This window comes from Polistes dominula, unplaced genomic scaffold (genome assembly GCF_049000335.1).
Source record: "Polistes dominula isolate Pdom_NZ unplaced genomic scaffold, Pdom_raw_medaka contig_73, whole genome shotgun sequence".
Lineage (NCBI taxonomy): Eukaryota > Metazoa > Arthropoda > Insecta > Hymenoptera > Vespidae > Polistes > Polistes dominula.
In genome coordinates this window covers 5,514,168-5,538,718 of record NW_028300951.1, presented here as the reverse complement: position 1 = coordinate 5,538,718, position 24,551 = coordinate 5,514,168, and the positions used below count along the sequence as shown (strand labels likewise).

The window sequence follows — 24,551 nt, the reverse complement described above, 5'->3', positions numbered from 1 at the left end:
AAATTTGTACATTATATATTATTTTTATACATTATTATAGAAATGACTAAAAATATATATTTTACTTTTATTATCACCAAAAATAAGTTTTGTTAAAAACAATGAATGTTAAACCATACATTTAATTGAAGATGATAATTTTTAATAACATATTTTCAATGTAATTTTGATTTTTTATGCAAAAGAAACACTAGGCAAAGAAACTGAAAAGTTAATAAGTAATAAGTTAAAGTTAAGTGTGTACATAAATTTATAAAAAATTATATTATTGATAAGTAAAAGTTTAATGTAAGTCTATAAGTAAAAGAGTATATGTACAAAAGTTATACAATACTGATTATTAAAGTACATGTTTAGTGAAATTTCTCGTGGATCTTCTTACTACTCTAACCGGAGCTGAAATTATTACACAATTATTAAGTATATGTATTTAATAATCAATAATTTAACTTATTACTTACTTTTTGGAGTATCCCATGAAATCAAATCTCTATTGGGTGAAGGAGGTTTTATAGGTGTATTATTATCTTGTAAGAAGCTCAATCTACCTTTGCTACATCTAATATACGGTGTCATTGGAAGAGTGAATTTACTTTCTTCACAGGCTTCGCAATCTTCAGCTAAGAAAAGTTATTGTTATTATTTTGTGAACAATACATTAGTTGTTATTTAAAATCATATTATTATTTTATTTTTACCATTAAACTTCACACTTTTTCGAGAGGATCTTCTTAGCTCTTTTTTTGCATTTACTGGTGTGACATAGATTCCTTTTTTTACATTAACTTCCTTTTCTTCAACATTAATTGACTTCTTTCGTGATTTTTTTTTTGATTTTAGAGGACTCTTATTTTCCTTTTGATTATTTTCATCCTTTTCATCAATTAAATCCTAAATTAATGATTTGTTAAATAAGCTTTTTTAAAAAAAAAAAAAGCATACTGATATATTGCATCATAAAGAAATTCAATTGCAACTTACTTTAATATTACTTTTTCTACTTCTTGTAGACATTCTGTTTGTAGAGTTTTCCGTTACAATGGTTCTGTTTCTAAGAGTTCTCTTATTAGTTTTATTTTTTGGAGATTCCTCTAATGACATATTTAATATGTTTTGATTCTTAGGTGAAGAAGCATTTTTGTTAAATTGTTTGCATGTCTTATGATTTAGAAGAATATTATCTTCTTCGTTAGTTACAGTAGATGAAAGTAATTGCTTATTATTAAATTGTAAATTATTTTCTGAATCTTGAAAAGAATTATCGAATTCAAGTTTCCTTTCAATTTTCATGTTATTATTTACGTATTCATTATCCAAATCGTAACTGTCTATTCTAGCTAATCTAGCAGCTAAACTATCTTCGGCTTCTTCATCAATAGACAGCTCATTCAAGACCACTTGATCATTAAAGTTAACTTTCTGCGTAGATCTTGTTAAATGTATATTATTTATTGGAAAATCATCAGAACGTTTTAAAATGCTTTTACTTGGTGTTTGTTTACAGTTAATATACGATATGGAATCGTCTAATTGAATTTTTGGCGTTTTGTACATTTGGCTTATTTTCATTATGGTCATTGGAGTTTTTACAGCTTTACATGTTTCCGATAAAAGAGTTTCTTTTAATAAACTTTGTCTAGAATTTCTATTTGTAGCAACTACAGATAACTTATCTTTAGAGTCTGTAGATTTCAAATGTTTAATATCACCGTTGATCAAGGTATCATCCCTGTTTTCTATATCAATATTATTTACGGAAGTTAAAGATTTATTCGCATCTTGTAATATTTCGGGATTGTTTGTATTATTTTTCATCTTTTGCTTAGCAGCCAAGATAAAAGCTTGGACTGAACTTTTCTTCTTAGGCACAACTTTCTTCTTTGACACTACTTTTCTTTTAGGTTTAACTTTGAAAACAATTTCTTCTTGTTCTTCTTCCCAGCCTCTAGAACGAAGCTTTTCTAATGCTTCAAATCGTAAATCACAATTTTGAATTTCCATGTACATCATGTCCCAGAATCCTTGTAAGTCTCTACAAGTAACTAACATTTCTCCTTTACCACTCTCGCAATCAGATACTAGTCTTTGAAATCTTTCAAATTTTTTATTTATTAACAAACGTGTTTGTCCTATAGCTTGATTAATTAGATATTGAGCATCTTCTGTAATATGTGACTCTTTTTGAATATCTGTCCACTTATTGATAAGTTCATTAAGTTTGTCTGTTTCTTTTTTTAATAGGAAAGCAAAATATTGCGCAGTACGTTCTTCATCTTCAATCGATAAGTTAAGAGTTTGCATAACTGTTTCTTTAGTAGGAATACTATCATCTGGAGAACCAATACCACGACGTAATTGTTGTTCCTTTCTAGCATTACTTTTACCTCGACTTGATACTATGTATGGTGAAAAGTATGCTGGATCCTTACATAAATTAGCATTATCCTTTGTTGAAGGAGGTGTTTCTTTACTTGAATTGCTATTTATATTTTTAGGGGATTCGTTTATAACTTTTTCCTTAGAAATATTTTTTGAAAAAGAAGTTTTAATTTTACTATTTGAATTTTCGTGTGTTTCTTTTTCTGTCATGATGGGTGAAATATTGCCAGGCGACAGTATAATTTTTGAATGATTACTATCATCGGAAAAAGTACTATTTCTAAGAAATTCTCTTTCTTTGTCAAGAAAATCAAATGTCATTTCACGATTATTTTTTAATGTTTCTATTGAATTGTTTATTATGCTAGTACTAGGCATTTTATCATTTACATCAGTTTTTTCATTACATTCTTGATCTAATGATTCTGACTTTTTATTCAACAAAGATATTTCTTCTTTAGTCTTATTTTTAATTGATTTTGAATCTTTTACAGGTGTAAGTATTATATTCACACGACCAAATAAGGGCATACTTGTTATACCGCTTGGAGCAGTAAATTTATAATTACCAGGTGCAAAAGATTTTTGTTCAGTTTTAACGTTACTTTTTCTTTTATTTTTTCCTTCAGATTTCTCTTGTTTTTTTTCTGTAAAATTTTGTTTTGGTGGTACTTCGGTAGTCAATATCTCTTGTTTCCTAAGAAGACGTTTTTCAGTAGCTCTGGTTATTCTTTTCGATGGTAATGTAGGTTGTTTAACTTGTTTTTGACTACTTATAGATAATTTAATAGGAGGTAGTACATTAGAATCTTTTATCGGAGGAGAGTAGTAATTATGATGGACTACGCCTACTTTGAAAGCAGGTTTTTTCTTTGTCTGTTCCATTTTTTTAAGTCTATCACGTTCTGCTCTCCATTTTAATAGCTTAAGGTATCTGCTATCCTTGAGATCTAAATAAAAAATATAATTAATTAATTAGTAAGTACAGAAAAGAAAGACTATAAAATTATAAAATAAAATGTAATATAATACAATGTATAATTTGTATATGCATAGAGTTTATCTTTTTGTACAAATAAGATAATACAATTAATCTTTATAACGGTCTATTTTATTATCCACACCATAATATAATCTCATCTCTATCTCTATCGCTTGTTCATCTATATTATAAGTCAAATACGAACATTTATGAATATTAATAATTTAAAAACTCAGTCATTAGCTTCGGATAGTCTAAAATCTTCTCAATTATGAATTCTTTTTTAAAAAGTATCTATTAACACTGAGTTACCTTTTTTGAAAATATATTATTCAATAAAAGTAAAAATTTTTGCTTATTTTATTGGATAATTTTAGCAAGACGTACAAACATACATTTAACAGACTGTAATACAATTCAAAAAGTTAATCTTAAACAAATTACCTTGTGTTTCTTCAATAGGAATAATTTCTAATTCACGTTTTTTTGAAAAGTTCTCAATTCTCTGTTCTTTACGTTTGAGTTCGGATATTCTAGCACGTTTAGAACGATTATTTTTAAGGTTTCCAAAATTATTATTTATCTTATATTGACTTTGATGATTAGCCATATTTAATGTCAATAAATAAAATTTGTAAATTTTCAAACAATATCAATGGTAATAAAATAATAACTTCCTTTACGATGACTTGATATCTCCCAACAGTTTACTGAAGGTATAACTGAAATTGTTTTCAAATATAACATCGCTTTTCAATTGTTCAATATAACACCTTTTCGGATTGGTCAATGCTAAACTTATTTTCAAATGATAGTGTTCTTTTTTTCTAAGATTCCACCAATCAAAAAGAATATTGCTTGTGATGATATTTAACGCCACCTATCTCAGAAGCGTTGCAACAAACTCGAAAAAAATTTGGCGCCAATGCATTTCATGCTAATCGTGTATAAAATTTTTAATGTATACGTGGTTGTAATTACATACATAGATAACATCTTAACAAATATTGTTATTTACTCAGTGTCGTGTGAAATTATTGTCTTCAATATTAATTGTACGTATTTATTTATAAGGTTTTATGAAAATTCATTGTGCATGTTACAAAAAGTCTGTAATTATTAAGAAATTATCACAAATAACCTAATCGTCGAGTTTGTAATTAGATATAGGGAAGAAAGGTACACATTTTTTAAATTAATTAATTCGAAATAGATAGATTAGGTTTTAAAAATTATCGGATTAAAAGAAAAAAATTCGTTTATTTGGATCTGTGGTGCTTTGTTTTGCGATGAATATGTAGAAATGGGGGATTGTGATGAGAATTGCAGGAGATATTTTAGTCGAGTGCAATTCCAGTGTAATCGAACGTTGGTATTAGAGGTATTGGCGTTGCTTCCAAAACAACAAATGTTTAATGCTCTTGTTTCGCCCAGCTTATTGGAGTATCAATGTATTCTTTTTAGAATATCAAGATATTGTGCGTAATAAAGTGTTTTGTTAAATATAGATTTGTGTATATGTCGTATACACGACCGTGAATAAATTGTCGATTAAATTTATTGCAACTATCTAGAACCCTAGAAATTATTATCGCATTACTAGTATGAGCAAAATTTTCTTGCTGAACAAGTTGTACTACATACAATTTTCTTTTCTTTTAGGGCTTCAAAACACGCTACGAGTGCTTTAAGCGATGATTCAATTTCGATAACGCCTTTGTAAACAAGTGAAAAGATATGGCTACGGTAACGCAATCTTTTCCGAAGATTCTTAAAATGCTACGAGAGTCTAGTAGCAACAAGGAAAAGAAAGATGCTTTAACCTATATTCGCAGGTAATATATGTCAAATTTTTCTACTTTTATTTTATTAATTTTATTATAATTATTTAAGATTTATATATTTATTTGAATCATTTTGGGTACCCATTTGAATAATTAAGGAGTACACTTTTTTTATTTTATTTTTACTTAATTTTCATTTTTAGCAATCTCAAAAAGTTAGAATCTTCAAATAATATTAAAGAAGAACAATATAAGGATCTCTGCAAATTAGTCGTAGATGCTTCTACAAGCAAAGATCAAAATATACAACATGAGGCATATGATACGCTTACTTGTATCGTGCAAAATTTGAGGAATCACAAATTAAATTTATTTGAATCGTTGCAACATATAAATAGGAAGGACAGGTTTGATTATTTCTTTTTTTATTAAATCAATGGGATCTACTTTTTCTATTTCATATTGATTAACTTAATATGTTATTCTTATACGTTTTATGATTTTAGATTAAAAATTCTTAAATTACTAGATGTGGTGGATGATATAGCTATATTGATAGCTGCTAATGATAAGTCAATTGTTAATTTATTAAACGATTGTCTGCAAACTGTACAGCCTGCCACAATGAATTGGCTTTTACCAACAGCATGTACAGAAAATTTACATAAATTAACCGAAGTAGAAAATAAAGTATTATCCAATAATCAGAAGATCGAAGAAGAGATGATTAATTATAGTCTTAATTTGTTGAGAAGACTATACAAAGTAGCTGCTGAGATGGCTGATAATACTAAAATACAGAGGGTATATCGATCAAATATTCTATTTTTATTGAAATATATTTCATTTAAATATTCTATATTAATTTATATTTATTATTGATACAGTTCGATCAAATACTAATGGAGAAAGTTATATTATTAGCTTATATGGGTCATAAGCGACAGCGTACTCCTGCTTTAAAACTATTACAGCAAGCAATCACAACTAATCTGGCCACACATGTTCGTAATGATTTACCAGATGTTTGGTCACAATTTAAGACAGATTTGCAATCTATATATTGCAAACGAATGCAGCTTTTAGTATCGGTATCTGAAATTGACTGGGCTCTTCAATGAAATGTCAGTGTTCAATTGCTTGGTACCGATCTTCACCGTGGTGCAAGCTTGATAAATAACTTACTCAGTGTTGAGGAAAAAGCCTTCAAATCTTCTGATGCTGTTATACGGAGGTTTGATATATATAGATTGATTAATTAGATATTGAGCATCTTCTGTAATATGTTACTCTTTTTGAATATCTGTCCACTTATTGATAAGTACATTAAGTTTGTCTGTTTCTTTTTTTAATAGGAAAGCAAAATATTGCGCAGTACGTTCTTCAAAAGATTTTTGTTCAGTTTTAACGTTACTTTTTCTTTTATTTTTTCCTTCAGATTTCTCTTGTTTTTTTTCTGTAACATTTTGTTTTGGTTGGGACAATATCTCTTGTTTCCTAAGAAGACGTTTTTCAGTAGCTCTGGTTATTCTTTTCGTAGGTTGTGTAACTTGTTTTTGACTATTTATAGATAATTTAATAGGAGATAGTACATTAGAAACTTTTATCGGAGGAGAGTAGTAATTATGATGGACTACGCCTACTTTGAAAGCAGGTTTTTTTTTTGTCTGTTCCATTTTTTTTAAGTCTATCAAGTTCTGCTCTCCATTTTAATAGCTTACGGTATCTGCTATCTTTGAGATCTAAATAAAAAATATAATTAATTTATTAGTAAGTACAGAAAAGAAAGACTATAAAATTATAAAATAAAATGTAATATAATACAATGTATAATTTGTATATGCATAGAGTTTATCTTTTTGTACAAATAAGATAATACAATTAATCTTTATAACGGTCTATTTTATTATCCACACCATAATATAATCTTATCTCTATCTCTAGTGCTTGTTCATTTATATTATAAGTCAAATACGAACATATATGAATATTAATAATTTAAAAACTCAGTCATTAGCTTAGGATAGTCTAAAATCTTTTCAATTATGAATTCTTTTTCAAAAAGTATCTATTAATACTGTGGCGTCCCGCACCTCCTTGGTGCTGACACCTCTCGGTCGATTCGTCAAGTTGCGGCGCTTCTCACCAGGACGGTGCTGACACTTTCCTGTACACCGGCACTAACCTTCGCAGGTCCCTAGCAGCCGCCGGAAATGCGCGCGTCCGGTGGTGGCAAAATCTGTCCAGCTTCGTAGCCGGTCCATGAGGTGGCAGCGCCGGATTGGCCGAAGCTTGTGTCGTGACTTCGACCCGAGGTTCTGATTAGCGGATCAACGTGGCGTGATCTCGGCGCGTCGTCTTCCGCACCCCGATGATCTAGGATTCAGCGGAAGCTGAATCGATTTCGGTTATTCTTGTGCGGTTCATTATTCAGGTTAGTCGATATTTCTTCACGCTCGTGAATTTCAAATATCTAGTTTGACCGTTAAATTTCTGTGTCTTTTCTCTCTCGTGTTCTTGTTCGCCTTCTATTCGTCATTTCTGTTTTCTGTGTGGATCATTAGTGTTAAAAAGGAAGTTTCCACTGGCCGTAGTCCGGCGTTGGTGATTGGTCAGCAAAAGTGGTCAGTAACTAGCCACGCTGCGCGGTCTTTGGCGGAACATCATTTACTTCCACAACACTGAGTTACCTTTTTTGAAAATATATTATTCAATAAAAGTAAAATTATTTGCCTATTTTATTGGATAATTTTAGCAAGACGTACAAACATACATTTAACAGACTGTAATACAATTCAAAAAGTTAATTTTAAACAAATTACCTTGTGTTTCTTCAATAGGAATAATTTCTAATTCACGTTTTTTTGAAAAGTTCTCAATTCTCTGTTTTTTACGTTTGAGTTCGGATATTCTAGCACGTTTAGAACGATTATTTTTAAGGTTTCCAAAATTATTATTTATCTTATATTGACTTTGATGATTAGCCATATTTAATGTCAATAAATAAAATTTGTAAATTTTCAAACAATATCAACGGTAATAAAATAATAACTTCCTTTACGATGACTTGATATCTCCCAACAGTTTACTGAAGGTATAACTGAAATTGTTTTCAAATATAACATCGCTTTTCAATTGTTCAATATAACACCTTTTCGGATTGGTTAATGCTAAACTTATTTTCAAATGATAGTGTTCTTTTTTTCTAAGATTCCACCAATCAAAAAGAGTATTGCTTGTGATGGTATTTAACGCCACCTATCTCAGAAGCGTCGCAACAAACTCGAAAAAAATTTGGCGCCAATGCATTTCATGCTAATCGTGTATAAAATTTTTAATGTATACGTGGTTGTAATTACATACATAGATAACATCTTAACAAATATTGTTATTTACTCAGTGTCGTGTGAAATTATTGTCTTCAATATTAATTGTACGTATTTATTTATAAGGTTTTATGAAAATTCATTGTGCATGTTACAAAAAGTCTGTAATTATTAAGAAATTATCACAAATAACCTAATCGTCGAGTTTGTAATTAGATATAGGGAAGAAAGGTACACATTTTTTAAATTAATTAATTCGAAATAGATAGATTAGGTTTTAAAAATTATCGGATTAAAAGAAAAAAATTCGTTTATTTGGATCTGTGGTGCTTTGTTTTGCGATGAATATGTAGAAATGGGGGATTGTGATGAGAATTGCAGGAGATATTTTAGTCGAGTGCAATTCCAGTGTAATCGAACGTTGGTATTAGAGGTATTGGCGTTGCTTCCAAAACAACAAATGTTTAATGCTCTTGTTTCGCCCAGCTTATTGGAGTATCAATGTATTCTTTTTAGAATATCAAGATATTGTGCGTAATAAAGTGTTTTGTTAAATATAGATTTGTGTATATGTCGTATACACGACCGTGAATAAATTGTCGATTAAATTTATTGCAACTATCTAGAACCCTAGAAATTATTATCGCATTACTAGTATGAGCAAAATTTTCTTGCTGAACAAGTTGTACTACATACAATTTTCTTTTCTTTTAGGGCTTCAAAACACGCTACGAGTGCTTTAAGCGATGATTCAATTTCGATAACGCCTTTGTAAACAAGTGAAAAGATATGGCTACGGTAACGCAATCTTTTCCGAAGATTCTTAAAATGCTACGAGAGTCTAGTAGCAACAAGGAAAAGAAAGATGCTTTAACCTATATTCGCAGGTAATATATGTCAAATTTTTCTACTTTTATTTTATTAATTTTATTATAATTATTTAAGATTTATATATTTATTTGAATCATTTTGGGTACCCATTTGAATAATTAAGGAGTACACTTTTTTTATTTTATTTTTACTTAATTTTCATTTTTAGCAATCTCAAAAAGTTAGAATCTTCAAATAATATTAAAGAAGAACAATATAAGGATCTCTGCAAATTAGTCGTAGATGCTTCTACAAGCAAAGATCAAAATATACAACATGAGGCATATGATACGCTTACTTGTATCGTGCAAAATTTGAGGAATCACAAATTAAATTTATTTGAATCGTTGCAACATATAAATAGGAAGGACAGGTTTGATTATTTCTTTTTTTATTAAATCAATGGGATCTACTTTTTCTATTTCATATTGATTAACTTAATATGTTATTCTTATACGTTTTATGATTTTAGATTAAAAATTCTTAAATTACTAGATGTGGTGGATGATATAGCTATATTGATAGCTGCTAATGATAAGTCAATTGTTAATTTATTAAACGATTGTCTGCAAACTGTACAGCCTGCCACAATGAATTGGCTTTTACCAACAGCATGTACAGAAAATTTACATAAATTAACCGAAGTAGAAAACAAAGTATTATTCAATAATCAGAAGATCGAAGAAGAGATGATTAATTATAGTCTTAATTTGTTGAGAAGACTATACAAAGTAGCTGCTGAGATGGCTAATAATACTAAAATACAGAGGGTATATCGATCAAATATTCTATTTTTATTGAAATATATTTCATTTAAATATTCTATATTAACTTATATTTATTATTGATACAGTTCGATCAAATACTAATGGAGAAAGTTATATTATTAGCTTATATGGGTCATAAGCGACAGCGTACTCCTGCTTTAAAACTATTACAGCAAGCAATCACAACTAATCTGGCCACACATGTTCGTAATGATTTACCAGATGTTTAATCACAATTTAAGACAGATTTGCAATCTATATATTGCAAACGAATGCAGCTTTTAGTATCGGTATCTGAAATTGACTGGGCTCTTCAATGAAATGTCAGTGTTCAATTGCTTGGTACCGATCTTCACCGTGGTGCAAGCTTGATAAATAACTTACTCAGTGTTGAGGAAAAAGCCTTCAAATCTTCTGATGCTGTTATACGGAGGTTTGATATATATAGATTGATTAATTAGATATTGAGCATCTTCTGTAATATGTTACTCTTTTAGAATATCTGTCCACTTATTAATAAGTTCATTAAGTTTGTCTGTTTCTTTTTTTAATAGGAAAACAAAATATTGCGCAGTACGTTCTTCAAAAGATTTTTGTTCAGTTTTAACGTTACTTTTTCTTTTATTTTTTCCTTCAGATTTCTCTTGTTTTTTTTTCTGTAACATTTTGTTTTGGTTGGGACAATATCTCTTGTTTCCTAAGAAGACGTTTTTCAGTAGCTTTGGTTATTCTTTTCGTCGGTTGTGTAACTTGTTTTTGACTTTTTATAGATAATTTAATAGGAGATAGTACATTAGAAACTTTTATCGGAGGAGAGTAGTAATTATGATGGACTACGCCTACTTTGAAAGCAGGTTTTTTTTTTGTCTGTTCCATTTTTTTAAGTCTATCACGTTCCGCTCTCCATTTTAATAGCTTACGGTATCTGCTATTCTTGAGATCAAAATAAAAAATATAATTAATTAATTAGTAAGTACAGAAAAGTACTATTTCTAAGAAATTCTCTTTCTTTGTCAAGAAAATCAAATGTCATTTCACGATTATTGTTTAATGTTTCTATTGAATTGTTTATTATGTTAGGACTAGGCATTTTATCATTTATAACAGTTTTTTCATTACATTCTTGATCTAATGATTCTGACTTTTTATTCAACAAAGATATTTCTTCTTTTACAGGTGTAAGTTTTATATTCACACGACCAAATAAAGGCATACTTGTTATACCGCTTGGAGCAGTAAATTTATAATTACCAGGTGCAAAAGATTTTTGTTCAGTTTTAACGTTACTTTTTCTTTTATTTTTTCCTTCAGATTTCTCTTGTTTTTTTTCTGTAACATTTTGTTTTCGTGGTACTTCGGTAGTCAATATCTCTTGTTTCCTAAGAAGACGTTTTTCAGTAGCTCTGGTTATTCTTTTCGATGGTAATGTAGGTTGTTTAACTTGTTTTTGACTACTTATAGATAATTTAATAGGAGGTAGTACATTAGAATCTTTTATCGGAGGAGAGTAGTAATTATGATGGACTACGCCTTCTTTGAAAGCAGGTTTTTTCTTTGTCTGTTCCATTTTTTTAAGTCTATCACGTTCTGCTCTCCATTTTAATAGCTTACGGTATCTGCTTTCCTTGAGATCTAAATAAAAAATATAATTAATTAATTAGTAAGTACAGAAAAGAAAGACTATAAAATTATAAAATAAAATGTAATATAATACAATGTATAATTTGTATATGCATAGAGTTTATCTTTTTGTACAAATAAGATAATACAATTAATCTTTATAACGGTCTATTTTATTATCCACACCTTAATATAATCTCATCTCTATCTCTATCGCTTGTTCATTTATATTATAAGTCAAATACGAACATTTATGAATATTATTAATTTAAAAACTTAGTCATTAGCTTAGGATAGTCTAAAATCTTCTCAATTATGAATTCTTTTTTAAAAAGTATCTATTAACACTGAGTTACCTTTTTTGAAAATATATTATTCAATAAAAGTAAAAATTTTTGCTTATTTTATTGGATAATTTTAGCAAGACGTACAAACATACATTTAACAGACTGTAATACAATTCAAAAAGTTAATCTTAAACAAATTACCTTGTGTTTCTTCAATAGGAATAATTTCTAATTCACGTTTTTTTGAAAAGTTCTCAATTCTCTGTTCTTTACGTTTGAGTTCGGATATTCTAGCACGTTTAGAACGATTATTTTTAAGGTTTCCAAAATTATTATTTATCTTATATTGACTTTGATGATTAGCCATATTTAATGTCAATAAATAAAATTTGTAAATTTTCAAACAATATCAATGGTAATAAAATAATAACTTCCTTTACGATGACTTGATATCTCCCAACAGTTTACTGAAGGTATAACTGAAATTGTTTTCAAATATAACATCGCTTTTCAATTGTTCAATATAACACCTTTTCGGATTGGTCAATGCTAAACTTATTTTCAAATGATAGTGTTCTTTTTTTCTAAGATTCCACCAATCAAAAAGAATATTGCTTGTGATGATATTTAACGCCACCTATCTCAGAAGCGTTGCAACAAACTCGAAAAAAATTTGGCGCCAATGCATTTCATGCTAATCGTGTATAAAATTTTTAATGTATACGTGGTTGTAATTACATACATAGATAACATCTTAACAAATATTGTTATTTACTCAGTGTCGTGTGAAATTATTGTCTTCAATATTAATTGTACGTATTTATTTATAAGGTTTTATGAAAATTCATTGTGCATGTTACAAAAAGTCTGTAATTATTAAGAAATTATCACAAATAACCTAATCGTCGAGTTTGTAATTAGATATAGGGAAGAAAGGTACACATTTTTTAAATTAATTAATTCGAAATAGATAGATTAGGTTTTAAAAATTATCGGATTAAAAGAAAAAAATTCGTTTATTTGGATCTGTGGTGCTTTGTTTTGCGATGAATATGTAGAAATGGGGGATTGTGATGAGAATTGCAGGAGATATTTTAGTCGAGTGCAATTCCAGTGTAATCGAACGTTGGTATTAGAGGTATTGGCGTTGCTTCCAAAACAACAAATGTTTAATGCTCTTGTTTCGCCCAGCTTATTGGAGTATCAATGTATTCTTTTTAGAATATCAAGATATTGTGCGTAATAAAGTGTTTTGTTAAATATAGATTTGTGTATATGTCGTATACACGACCGTGAATAAATTGTCGATTAAATTTATTGCAACTATCTAGAACCCTAGAAATTATTATCGCATTACTAGTATGAGCAAAATTTTCTTGCTGAACAAGTTGTACTACATACAATTTTCTTTTCTTTTAGGGCTTCAAAACACGCTACGAGTGCTTTAAGCGATGATTCAATTTCGATAACGCCTTTGTAAACAAGTGAAAAGATATGGCTACGGTAACGCAATCTTTTCCGAAGATTCTTAAAATGCTACGAGAGTCTAGTAGCAACAAGGAAAAGAAAGATGCTTTAACCTATATTCGCAGGTAATATATGTCAAATTTTTCTACTTTTATTTTATTAATTTTATTATAATTATTTAAGATTTATATATTTATTTGAATCATTTTGGGTACCCATTTGAATAATTAAGGAGTACACTTTTTTTATTTTATTTTTACTTAATTTTCATTTTTAGCAATCTCAAAAAGTTAGAATCTTCAAATAATATTAAAGAAGAACAATATAAGGATCTCTGCAAATTAGTCGTAGATGCTTCTACAAGCAAAGATCAAAATATACAACATGAGGCATATGATACGCTTACTTGTATCGTGCAAAATTTGAGGAATCACAAATTAAATTTATTTGAATCGTTGCAACATATAAATAGGAAGGACAGGTTTGATTATTTCTTTTTTTATTAAATCAATGGGATCTACTTTTTCTATTTCATATTGATTAACTTAATATGTTATTCTTATACGTTTTATGATTTTAGATTAAAAATTCTTAAATTACTAGATGTGGTGGATGATATAGCTATATTGATAGCTGCTAATGATAAGTCAATTGTTAATTTATTAAACGATTGTCTGCAAACTGTACAGCCTGCCACAATGAATTGGCTTTTACCAACAGCATGTACAGAAAATTTACATAAATTAACCGAAGTAGAAAATAAAGTATTATCCAATAATCAGAAGATCGAAGAAGAGATGATTAATTATAGTCTTAATTTGTTGAGAAGACTATACAAAGTAGCTGCTGAGATGGCTGATAATACTAAAATACAGAGGGTATATCGATCAAATATTCTATTTTTATTGAAATATATTTCATTTAAATATTCTATATTAATTTATATTTATTATTGATACAGTTCGATCAAATACTAATGGAGAAAGTTATATTATTAGCTTATATGGGTCATAAGCGACAGCGTACTCCTGCTTTAAAACTATTACAGCAAGCAATCACAACTAATCTGGCCACACATGTTCGTAATGATTTACCAGATGTTTGGTCACAATTTAAGACAGATTTGCAATCTATATATTGCAAACGAATGCAGCTTTTAGTATCGGTATCTGAAATTGACTGGGCTCTTCAATGGAATGTCAGTGTTCAATTGCTTGGTACCGATCTTCATCGTGGTGCAAGCTTGATAAATAACTTACTCAGTGTTGAGGAAAGAGCCTTCAAATCTTCTGATGCTGTTATACGGAGGTTTGATATATATAGATTGTTGATGTTATCGATAAATAATGTCTTTTTTAAATAATATATTTATTGTTTTTTTAGGCAAGCTTTCCTTTCATGGAAATTGTTGATTGACAATTTTGCTTTAGATCCTCAAGAGCTTGGAACTTCAAGAAGAATAAAATTGTTGTGTATACCATTAAATGCAAAAAATAGTAAGACTGAATTAATAGCTCTCACTAAACTGGATGTTTGGTGGCATTTGATTATTAAACTTCATAAAAATATTGGCAAATTCGTTGAACCCGTGTTAAAGCAATTTTTGAACTTTTGCTTTGGTCCACTTGGAGATACACCATTACTTTCATCTAAATGCGATGTTGCCTCGCCTGGCAAGAGATTTTTTAAAACAAAATTAGTTGCCTTAGATGCTTTATCTCAGCTTCTTGTCGCGAAACAAGAAAATCATATGCTTTATACACCAATTTTAGAAGAAATGCTTCCAAATTGTATATGTGGTACAATTTTTCAACAATGTTTTAAGAGTATCATACACAGTGTTGGAGAAGCCATACTTATTTTAAGCCAAATTAATGATAAAGAAATGAAAAATCGATACCAAGTAGGAAAACTTTTATGGTCGAGTTTAGTTAATTATGCTCAAGAATCGAAGACAGAAATAAAGGTAAGAAGCAAATATATCAATTATATATTTTTTTTCCTGCACACATATCTACAGTTAAATATAATTTTCAGGATCTCGTTTATAAAGACATTTTATTAATAATAAATGAATTGGTAAATCATATTGCTGATAAGCCAATGATCCTGGATTTAATTCTTGATGTTATCGTTATTGATTTACCTAATTTTAATAAGGATATTCAAATCCACAGAGAAATGATATTGGACTTATTGTTTAAACTTTTATCTACACCAATTTTGCCAAAAATTAAGAAGTTAGTATTGTTTATATACATTGGTTATTTTAAAATAATATACATATTATTTTAAGATAGATTGACTTTATTATGGCATTTAATTTAAAGGAATCATCGCAAAGGACTTAATTGTTTATTATGGGAGTGTGCTAAGTCAAAAATAGGAAATGAGTATAGCTCCAATATATTGGATTTCTTGAGACAAGTTTTGGAAAAATTAATAGAGATTAATGTAGAAGATAAATCCACGTGAGTTAATTAAATTTTGATTAGAAAACGAATAAACATTATATTTATATCATTTATTTGTTCAGAACTATTATACCTGAAATATGGTGCATCATAGCAGAAATATTAATAAAGTATATGGAAGATACAGGCAAAATCAATGAAGGCAATGCCGCCCAGCATAATTTTAAGACTACAGAATATGTTTTAAAATTTCCATTTAAGCAAATATTATCAAAGGATTTAAAAGAGGTTTTTATATTTATATATAATTACACATACATTAAATAATATTATAAACTTAGTAAATTAATAAATACATTTAACACGATTTATTAATAGATTCTAGAAATTAGTGAGATTTGGAAAAAATTATACAAGCAATTCGATTTACAAGGAGATTTAATTGTCACAGTAAAATCTAATGAAATACTATTAAATACCATAAAAATGATGCAGAGTTGTTTAAATAAGGATAAGGACTGTAGCATTTTTATATCTTACTGTTTGGACATATTATTAAGTAATATAAATTACAATGATTTACTAGGTATGGTAATATGGATCTCTATAATAATTTTAAAAAGATCTATTTATCCCGTGATATTTATATCTATTAAATTTATTTTTAGCTCGAAATGAAATAACATGTATCATGGAATATTTAATAGATCTCATTAAAACTCATCTCAATAATTCACAATTTACTAATTGTGATATTGTCTTGAAAGCATTATCTGCAGTGCTTATTACTGTATATGGTTATGATAAAAAAAGGCAATATTATGTTTGCAATATTTGAGATCAGTAATTGAAATTGTGTTTATATCTTCAGCGGGAATATCATTGAAAGAAGTATAATAATTAAATAAATGAATTTTATTCGATACTTTATTTCAATGTTTATCGATAATAATAAGATTTATTTATTTGTAGAGTGGAGGTTTATGGGAGACAATACTTATCATTATTAAAGGTCTCGATAGAAGCTATAGATCAGAATTTTTGTTGTTATTTAAAGAAGTTATAATCAAATCTGTAAATCACTCTAATAAGGAAATAGCAACGCATACATTATCATTTTTGCAAGACGAAAATAATTTCGATGATAAAGGAAAAAGCATAATTCAAGAGATACATAATAGAATAAAACCAGATCAACTGCTATTTAAGTTAAATGATGAGAAAAATAAATTAGAAGATAAAGAGAAATCTGTGAAACAATTTAAGATGGCAGGCAGCTTTTTAAATAGAAAATCTCCAAGTTCTAAGGTGGCATTTACCAGTGTACAGAAAGAAAAAGACGAAAAAAGAGTATCGTTGCCTAATCCAGAAACACAGGTAGATATTTTTTTTATATACATATATATATATATATGTACATATGTATTAACATGTATATATACATATACAGGGTGTTAATTTGTCAAGTACGCATGCATTCGATTCAGTTTCAGTTCAACAAATTTAATTACTTTATTTTTGTGCTTCTTAATATGTTTATAAAACATTTTTAGTATGATATTTCTAGTATCGGTTCTACTCTTATGCTTATCGAACAAGGCTTTTAGTTTTTAGGCTTATAAATTCAGTCAAGTGCATACGTATTTGATAAATTTTCAAATTTGTCAAGTACATATAAACAAATTTTCTTATACATTATTTATTTAGTTTTTTTATGTAGAATCACTAATTGTTCACTTGTATTACCAGTTACACGATACCTTGTATATAAATATCGAAAAACAAATTGTTTATGTTCTATACTTGTTCTCTTAGGAATACGTTTATATTAAAACAGACGTAAAATACGATGTTAATCGTTTGACCGAGCATCAAAAAGAAATGTTAAAAAAGAAAAGAGTGGATATCCCTGCATTGTATAATGATCTTTCACAATCAACTTCACAAAGTAGTCAGAATTTACAAGAATGGTTTGATAAAAGAGTTAAACATATTAATGAGGTTGATCATGTACAGAACACTAGAAAAGATGATACTGTGACAGAAGAAAATATTGATCATGATGCTAACAAAGAAAACACCATTGACTCCACAGTAACGGAATATAAAGTCGCTGATAAAACAGACGCTATTAGTAGTACTGATCTGAAAACAGTACAACAGAGTGTTTCACCAGTACAATCTACAAGTCTAGTAAATGAAAATAGTACATCTGATGATTTATTTAAAGAACAGGCTAATACGACATCCGAGACCTCTGGACTTGACAAATTGGAAATATCGTGCAGTAATGATAGCCAAGAAATATATACTCACGACGAAGGTTCTGTTGCAAAACGATTGGATTTCGAATCTCGAGAAGAATTTCCAGATAACAAAGAATCTGAACAGAGATTGTCTCCATCGATATTAGAAAATGGTAAGCGACGTAACCGTAATAGTACAACGAAGGCAGATATCAATGAACTCAATTTTGATAAAACCACAGGTATTCAGGCTGAAAAAAGCGAATCTAAAATAATAAGAAGATTGAGAACGAAATCAATTATAACCAAACAAAAAAGAGGTATAAAACGTAAATATGCTTCAGATAGTGATTCTGATGAACTAATTTGCCAACGAAGAAGAAAAAAAATATGTTTCTGAAATTCCTAGTGATACTGACAGTGTAAAATCCTTAGAAAGTGAAAATTTGGATGAATCAAAAGAAGAACAATTGAGCCAACGTACAAAAAATGAGATGTCGAGGCTAAAAATAAATATGGTATTTTACAGTGCATTAACAAATCGTCGAAGATCTAAAACAGAAAAGGTACTAGAATTTGATGGCGAAACTAAAACTGTACGGAAAAGTCCAGACTCAAAGAATAGCGATGAAACTAAGTCAAGTGTATGCGGTCAATCTACATTTAAAAAGAAAAGTAAGAAAAGTCTTAAATTTGAGGGAAATAAAAGTGAAGAATTAAATATGATTGATTCAACGAAGAATTCTTCAGAAAAGGAAACTAATAAATTAGATATCACCGAAGGTTCTAGATCTGATGAAAGTACAAACGTATTGTCTGAAGTAACAGGTAGTGTCAATGTTGATATTCAAAATGAAACCACAGATAAAGATATTTCGCCGAATGTTGACAAAATTAAGAAAAAAGAAATGAAAGAAAGCAGCATGAATAGAAATGAAAATGAAAAGACTAAAGACTGTATAATTAAAGATGAAGCACTATCATGTCCAGAAGATGGAATAGAGGATATCATACAAAATTCACAAGAAGAAAACACAAAATCAAAATTAGAAGGAAAATACAATGATAAAAAATGTTTCATTAAAATTAATAAAATTGATAACATCATAAGTGCTTCGGGAATGAAATCTTCTAATAAAGATAGTGTTTTGACAGAATCTACCCCAGTAAAGAAAAGTACAAAAGAAATGCCCCATGTGCCTAGAAAAATTTCAGAAGATAATACTAAAATTGACGGGACATCAAACATAGAAGATAATACTACTGAAATTGTTGTAAATGCTTCTTCGGATCATGAAATTAGTTGCATTCAACATGAAGATGAAAAGAAAACAGTTTTAGAAGCATCGCAAGTAAATAATTCACCTACAAATAAATTGTCTACGGTAGTTGTATCATCACCTACAACTAATATTAATCGACTTTTAAAGTTAAAAACTTATCCAAATAAAGGTGGTCGCGCTGCTCATATGTTGGGTTTAGTTACAAAACAAATAATAACGGAAAGTAATAGTCAATCTGTAAAAACGGACGAGGATATAATGATGGTAAAGAAGATGAAACTCAATAAAGATGGAGAAAACGAGGCGCAGATAGGAAAGAAAGATAAAACAGCGACATTTAAAGATAATGATAAAATTGTTGGTCCATGTAGCAGTCGTCAAGAAAAAATATTTAATAACATGAAATCTGGGGAATATCCTTTTCCATCATCTTCGCCGGTACCATTGTTTAGTACTTTAAAAAATAACGGAGAAAAAATTTCTCCTAATGTGGATAAATCAATACCTGATTACATGCTAATTAGTTTGGATAATGTAAATGAAGAAGGAAATGACGGAAGTTTATCGCCTTCTCAAAAGAAGTCAGAGTTACCTATGTTGGAATGGTCCAATGCAAATCCTCCATCATTAACTGCATCACCTAGTGCAAGTATTCTGAAACGTAAATGTTTTAATTTAACAGAAAGTGATTTAGAAAATACAACACCAAGCAAGGTACTTTTTGTTTGTTTTATATATTTATGTATGTATTTCTGTAGTTTAAGTTAATAAGTAATTTGTTTGTTTGTTTTTTTCTTTTTTATAGAGGAAACGAGTAAGTTTTGCGGATCCTCTAGTTTCCAAACAGATGGGTTATGAGATAGTAATAACTGAAAATCCCGATAAACCAAATAAATTATCTTCTCGCATTGTATTGATTCGTAAGAATTCGCCGTTACGAGCGAAACAAACAAAACTTAAATTCCTTCCAACAGATTCAGATAAAGAGGATAAGGACATTGAAATGCAACAAGATAACGGATGTGAAGTTGACTTACAATGTGAAAGGGAAAACGTATTATCAACAAAAATGGCGGAGGAAATGGAATCTACTGAAAGTATGGTCATAGATGATCATACTACCTGTAGTATTTCCGAGGATATGAACGAGAATTCAGATACAAAATTATACACTACAGTTTCACTTAATAATTTGTCCGAAGAATTAGAAATGTTAGGCAATAAATCTAGTCCTAAAGAGACATCGTTGCTTTCATCGTCGCTTTCATCATCGGTTGAAAATGGTAAAGTATTCCAATCCCAAGAATCTGAAACTCAACAAGATATGTTTGGCAGTATAGATGTCAAAAACAATATAAAACAGTCAGAAAATAAGGATAAAGATGTGAATAATATAAATGATTCAGTAAATTTTTCTCAATTAAGCATTATAACTAATGAAGACATTTTGGAAGATACAGTAGATGTGGGAAATATTACTAGTTTTAATACTACAACCAATTTGGATGAAATATGTTGCACTAAATCTTTACAAACAACTAGTACACAAAAATTAGAAAATATTACAGATCATGATACTTTAACCGTAACTGATTCAATTTTTGGAAGCTTATCTCCAAGTCAAGCAAGTGAATCTAGCGTAACATATTCTGATCCAGAATTATTAGATGATACAAAGGCATTTTATGGAGAATTGGTGTCATGTCAGGATCCTATAAATTCTTTAACATCATACTTGACTTATCGATCGTGGACAAAACAATTGAATACTTATTTAACAAGTAGAAATATAATCACTATTGGCGATTTTGCACAGTTGACCGCGCGTGAAATAAATAGAATGCCTATAAAGAATCATATAAATAAAATTAAATTTGTTAAACAAGTTTTGGATCATTATATTAACAAAAGTTTATCGAAAGAAAACTCCTTAAAAGGTTTAGAACTGAATTATGATCTTTCGCCTATTAGTAATGACATTGAATCAACAACTCGTTATTTGCAAAATAAAGAATGTGAAGTATTGAAGCAAACAGAATCTATTACAAATACAAAAGTAAATCCATCTATTACAGAACCAAGCGATATTAACGTTTCATCGCAGAAATCAACAATTATTGACATATCAATGGACGATCCAAATCATACGACTAGATCTATTGGTGTTTGCACCGATTCTGATTTATGTCCGAAACCTTCAAGTGTAGCAACAAAATCTGTTGAAGCTCAAATGGCATTAGAAGATCTTTTGGACGAAATTGATGTTAATTTAGTAATGCAAAGTGCCGTCAAACGATCTTCTCCTGAAACAATACTTGGACATTATAAGGTAAGAAAAATTATAAGTTTTTGAAGTGAAAACTTCTTTAGAATAGGGGTGATTTGAAAAAATGAAACGTGGCGTGATGTAGCGCGGCGATGAAACGGCCACGATACTAAGTAAGAAGAGAAAAAGAGGCAAACATATAGGATTAAGCCTGCGAGAGAATGAAATAGAATATATCTATACAGTTTTTCCTATTCTCTATTCTATACCTTTTATATCCTTTATTTATTCTTTGTTATATGTGGTAACAATATTATAATAAATAAACCCTAAATTTGCCTACTTTTGATACTGTGCATTCGTCTCATTCTCTCGAAACTTGGTTTTTTGAAGGTTTCACTTCTAACGTGTGTGATCTGCACACATGATATTTTTTTAATTACCTTGCTTTTGTTTTTATATAAACATATAACGTAATGAATAAACAAAAAATATTAATTTATTACAGCTGAAATCGAGATCTTTGCCAGAAGCAGAATTCGAGAAGGAAACCCTAAGAATACTCGGACTTAACAATACCGAAAGTTACTGCGAAGCTAAATTAAAAGCTGTATGCCGCGGTTGCGGCGTTAATAAAGTTCTCTTAAGACTTCCCGATATTTTTAGTGGCGATAAAAAATTTTTCCATAAAGTTCTCAATGCTTATAGAAAGAAAATAACGATTGAAGATTGTATGAACGTTTTTAATTTAAAGGAAATAAAAAATCATGTAGGTGAACAATATACATCTGAAGAACTGGCCGCAATGTTATCAGTGTCATTGAAAAAGGAAGAAGAAAGTGGTATTAAAGATCCTATAAGAGATCTGTCGTGTTTTAGCGATATTTTGAAGAGACTTCCCATGGATGTAATAATTAGTCATACTGTTGCAAATGATGAACTTATACCACCACGACTCGTTTTAGATATTGCTTTGCAAAATAGTAGTATGACCGATATAACAGAAACGCTCAAATCACAGAATTCAAATCTTGTACAAGAAGTGTTCAATAATTTGTGGTCTAATGAATTAGTACTTTCACGTATAGAACAAACAAGTGAAAGAGAGGAATTGCTAAAAATTTATAAAGCTATTAGTTCAAAATTGAAACCTGTAGAATTATTGGACGCATATCACGAATCGATGAAAAATACATTATCTCTTGATACTACTGAAAAATAAAAATAAAAGATTATTTCTATAAAAATATTTATATAATCATCGTAGAGTTATTATTAATGAGTATCATTGATGTAATCATTCATCTTACATTTATATTTCACATTTACTTTACACGAATTTAATATAAGCATATTATAGGATAAACGAACAAATCATTAAACATTACTCATTTTATTTTCCTTATTCGTTGTGATATTTGGATATGTAATATATCCTATTGTCATATAAACAATATATTAGTTGACTTTATAATTAAAACGAAAGTAAATGGCTTTTATTGTACGCTGGATGTGTTAATGATATTCTAATATTGTATATACTTATAAGCTTCTACATAAACTGAAGAAACTGTTGAATGTTTAATTTATTCGAAAATTAATTAAATAGAAATCGTAAATTGTCAAGCGAAATAAGAAGAGTAGCCATTCTTTTTCTACTTGTTAATTCTTGCTAAGGTAAATTAGGATAAAATGATGATACTTGAAAAACAATTTCTCAAATAAGGAGATAAAAAAGTGGATTTAGAATAATAATTTTTCATCGATGAATTAAATTTGAAAAGACTACATCACAGAAAATTACAGTTTCACGAGAACTTTGATGATAAATTTTAGAGAATTTAGTGATCTTTTTACGTCATCATATTAGAATTAAGCATTTATTATTGTAAATACGTTCATGTATATTGGTTATAATTATCAACAGTCAATATATTTAATGACTACCATTCTTCGTACAAAATATTCCATTTCAATGTTTTTCTGTATTTTATAATTTTTATTGTCAAATAATTAACACATGCATATAATTCTACAATGAGTTCGATATTTTGACGTAATTCTGATGCAACCCTTATAATTTATGCTTTTTTAATTAATTAAAAAACAAAAAACGAGGGAACTACATTTTTTGTCATTTTTTCCAAGTATATGTGTGTACTGGTAATTATGACAGTGGATTAAATGATAAAATTGATAATAACTTATATTATAAAATAAATCATTATAAAATAAAATGTTTAACAATTTTTTATTTAGTCTTCCGTCATAATTATCGTCGCATATAATACTTAGCAGTGTATGTCTGCTGCCTGCAAACAATCGACACTTTCTCCTTTTGTCCAACTATAGTTGCTATTATTGACTCGTACTACTGATTTACCCACTGACAGTCCGATTATTGCCACCCATGTGCTTACTACTTGTTCGTTGAACTTTTACCTCATAACTATTGTTCTTAGTGACATTTAAATCTCTAATTTTTTTTTTTAATACAAATTCTTGACATATTTTGTAGTATAAAATTTGTTTAATTCTAAATAATAAAAATTTAACATAATGATATTGCAGATTTTAATTCATTAGCCTAAGACTATCAAACAACCATAGTAATCTGATCCTCTTATATTAGTCAAGAATGATTTATTTAGTATACACGTGGTTTTCCCAGAGTACAGAGTAATCCCAAAAGACATGGTTTCAAAATATGATGCCAATCGTATTCGACTTTATTGAAACATAAGATATCAGGGTTCACGTTTCCTTTTCCCAAGGTACGCAAAACTACGTCATTGAAAACTCACAGGATGCTTATTCCTATTTGCGTATCCTTATTTGACTTTTATTTATATTCTCTAAT

General features: G+C 28.9%; 5 protein-coding genes and 1 long non-coding RNA gene across 13 annotated transcripts; 3 read left to right on the top strand and 3 right to left on the bottom strand.

Moving 5' to 3' along the window:
* Positions 1-255: 255 nt before the first annotated feature.
* Positions 256-4,127, bottom strand: LOC107068651 (uncharacterized). Of its 2 annotated transcripts, none has more exons than XM_089172235.1 (5): positions 3,806-4,127; positions 982-3,329; positions 699-891; positions 462-620; positions 256-396 (listed from the first exon to the last, which is right to left on the bottom strand). In XM_089172235.1, exons 1-5 carry the CDS (start codon positions 3,969-3,971, stop codon positions 341-343), a joined length of 2,922 nt encoding a protein of 973 aa, XP_089028361.1. In that variant the 5' UTR covers positions 3,972-4,127; the 3' UTR covers positions 256-340. The 2 variants fall into 2 exon arrangements, with proteins under 2 accessions (XP_089028361.1, XP_089028362.1); XM_089172236.1 differs by having other exon boundaries at positions 699-873.
* Positions 4,128-4,263: 136 nt separating this feature from the next.
* LOC149032668 (uncharacterized) lies at positions 4,264-7,044 on the top strand. Of its 4 annotated transcripts, XR_016176490.1 has the most exons (6): positions 4,264-4,416; positions 5,024-5,196; positions 5,349-5,552; positions 5,652-5,949; positions 6,033-6,379; positions 6,501-7,044. XR_016176490.1 is itself a non-coding variant. In XM_089172238.1 (5 exons), the coding sequence occupies exons 2-5, from the start codon at positions 5,099-5,101 to the stop codon at positions 6,264-6,266; spliced, it is 834 nt and encodes a 277-aa protein (XP_089028364.1). In that variant the 5' UTR covers positions 4,265-4,416; positions 5,024-5,098; the 3' UTR covers positions 6,267-7,044. The 4 variants fall into 4 exon arrangements, 3 of the variants coding, with proteins under 3 accessions (XP_089028364.1, XP_089028366.1, XP_089028365.1); XM_089172238.1 differs by having other exon boundaries at positions 4,265-4,416; positions 6,033-7,044; XM_089172240.1 differs by lacking the exon at positions 4,264-4,416 and adding an exon at positions 4,422-4,540 and having other exon boundaries at positions 6,033-7,044.
* Positions 6,696-8,276, bottom strand: LOC149032667 (uncharacterized). 2 transcript variants are annotated; one of them, XR_016176491.1, is made up of 3 exons: positions 7,968-8,276; positions 7,239-7,835; positions 6,696-6,887 (listed from the first exon to the last, which is right to left on the bottom strand). It is a non-coding gene; the product is annotated as an uncharacterized LOC149032667 (long non-coding RNA). The 2 variants fall into 2 exon arrangements; XR_016176492.1 differs by lacking the exon at positions 7,968-8,276 and having other exon boundaries at positions 7,125-7,265.
* Positions 8,277-8,424: 148 nt separating this feature from the next.
* Positions 8,425-11,423, top strand: LOC149032666 (uncharacterized). Of its 3 annotated transcripts, none has more exons than XM_089172241.1 (6): positions 8,425-8,578; positions 9,186-9,358; positions 9,511-9,714; positions 9,814-10,111; positions 10,195-10,541; positions 11,285-11,423. In XM_089172241.1, the coding sequence occupies exons 2-5, from the start codon at positions 9,261-9,263 to the stop codon at positions 10,336-10,338; spliced, it is 744 nt and encodes a 247-aa protein (XP_089028367.1). In that variant the 5' UTR covers positions 8,425-8,578; positions 9,186-9,260; the 3' UTR covers positions 10,339-10,541; positions 11,285-11,423. The 3 variants fall into 3 exon arrangements, with proteins under 3 accessions (XP_089028367.1, XP_089028369.1, XP_089028368.1); XM_089172243.1 differs by lacking the exon at positions 8,425-8,578 and adding an exon at positions 8,580-8,702; XM_089172242.1 differs by lacking the exon at positions 8,425-8,578 and adding an exon at positions 8,786-9,001.
* Positions 10,634-12,483, bottom strand: LOC149032665 (uncharacterized). The gene is made up of 2 exons (XM_089172237.1): positions 12,217-12,483; positions 10,634-11,740 (listed from the first exon to the last, which is right to left on the bottom strand). The coding sequence occupies exons 1-2, from the start codon at positions 12,380-12,382 to the stop codon at positions 11,067-11,069; spliced, it is 840 nt and encodes a 279-aa protein (XP_089028363.1). The 5' UTR covers positions 12,383-12,483; the 3' UTR covers positions 10,634-11,066.
* A 184-nt stretch (positions 12,484-12,667) lies between these two features.
* LOC107063953 (uncharacterized) lies at positions 12,668-22,923 on the top strand. Its single transcript, XM_015316148.2, is given in 17 exon segments — positions 12,668-12,827; positions 13,435-13,607; positions 13,760-13,963; positions 14,063-14,360; positions 14,444-14,790; positions 14,866-15,448; positions 15,520-15,722; positions 15,813-15,953; positions 16,019-16,184; positions 16,275-16,482; positions 16,565-16,699; positions 16,702-16,787; positions 16,869-17,273; positions 17,712-18,532; positions 18,534-20,139; positions 20,231-21,754; positions 22,200-22,923. Coding segments are annotated over 16 exon segments (7,539 nt in total). The 5' UTR covers positions 12,668-12,827; positions 13,435-13,509; the 3' UTR covers positions 22,914-22,923.
* Positions 22,924-24,551: the final 1,628 nt, after the last annotated feature.

What these genes read in the sequence shown, in the direction of transcription:
- LOC107068651 (XM_089172235.1), bottom strand. Translation starts at nt 3,971, where the DNA reads ATGGCTAATCATCAAAGTCAATATAAGATAAATAATAATTTTGGAAAC. An exon ending in GTAGAAAAAGTAATATTAAA is followed by an intron (nt 892 to 981) that starts GTAAGTTGCAAT and finishes TCATTAATTTAG; the next exon opens with GATTTAATTGATGAAAAGGA. An exon ending in TTCATGGGATACTCCAAAAA is followed by an intron (nt 397 to 461) that starts GTAAGTAATAAG and finishes TAATAATTTCAG; the next exon opens with CTCCGGTTAGAGTAGTAAGA.
- LOC149032665 (XM_089172237.1), bottom strand. Translation starts at nt 12,382, where the DNA reads ATGGCTAATCATCAAAGTCAATATAAGATAAATAATAATTTTGGAAAC. An exon ending in TCCTATTGAAGAAACACAAG is followed by an intron (nt 11,741 to 12,216) that starts GTAATTTGTTTA and finishes TTTTTTATTTAG; the next exon opens with ATCTCAAGGAAAGCAGATAC.
- LOC149032666 (XM_089172241.1), top strand. Translation starts at nt 9,261, where the DNA reads ATGGCTACGGTAACGCAATCTTTTCCGAAGATTCTTAAAATGCTACGA. An exon ending in GCTTTAACCTATATTCGCAG is followed by an intron (nt 9,359 to 9,510) that starts GTAATATATGTC and finishes TTTCATTTTTAG; the next exon opens with CAATCTCAAAAAGTTAGAAT. An exon ending in CATATAAATAGGAAGGACAG is followed by an intron (nt 9,715 to 9,813) that starts GTTTGATTATTT and finishes TTATGATTTTAG; the next exon opens with ATTAAAAATTCTTAAATTAC.
- LOC149032668 (XM_089172238.1), top strand. Translation starts at nt 5,099, where the DNA reads ATGGCTACGGTAACGCAATCTTTTCCGAAGATTCTTAAAATGCTACGA. An exon ending in CATATAAATAGGAAGGACAG is followed by an intron (nt 5,553 to 5,651) that starts GTTTGATTATTT and finishes TTATGATTTTAG; the next exon opens with ATTAAAAATTCTTAAATTAC. An exon ending in ATAATACTAAAATACAGAGG is followed by an intron (nt 5,950 to 6,032) that starts GTATATCGATCA and finishes TTATTGATACAG; the next exon opens with TTCGATCAAATACTAATGGA.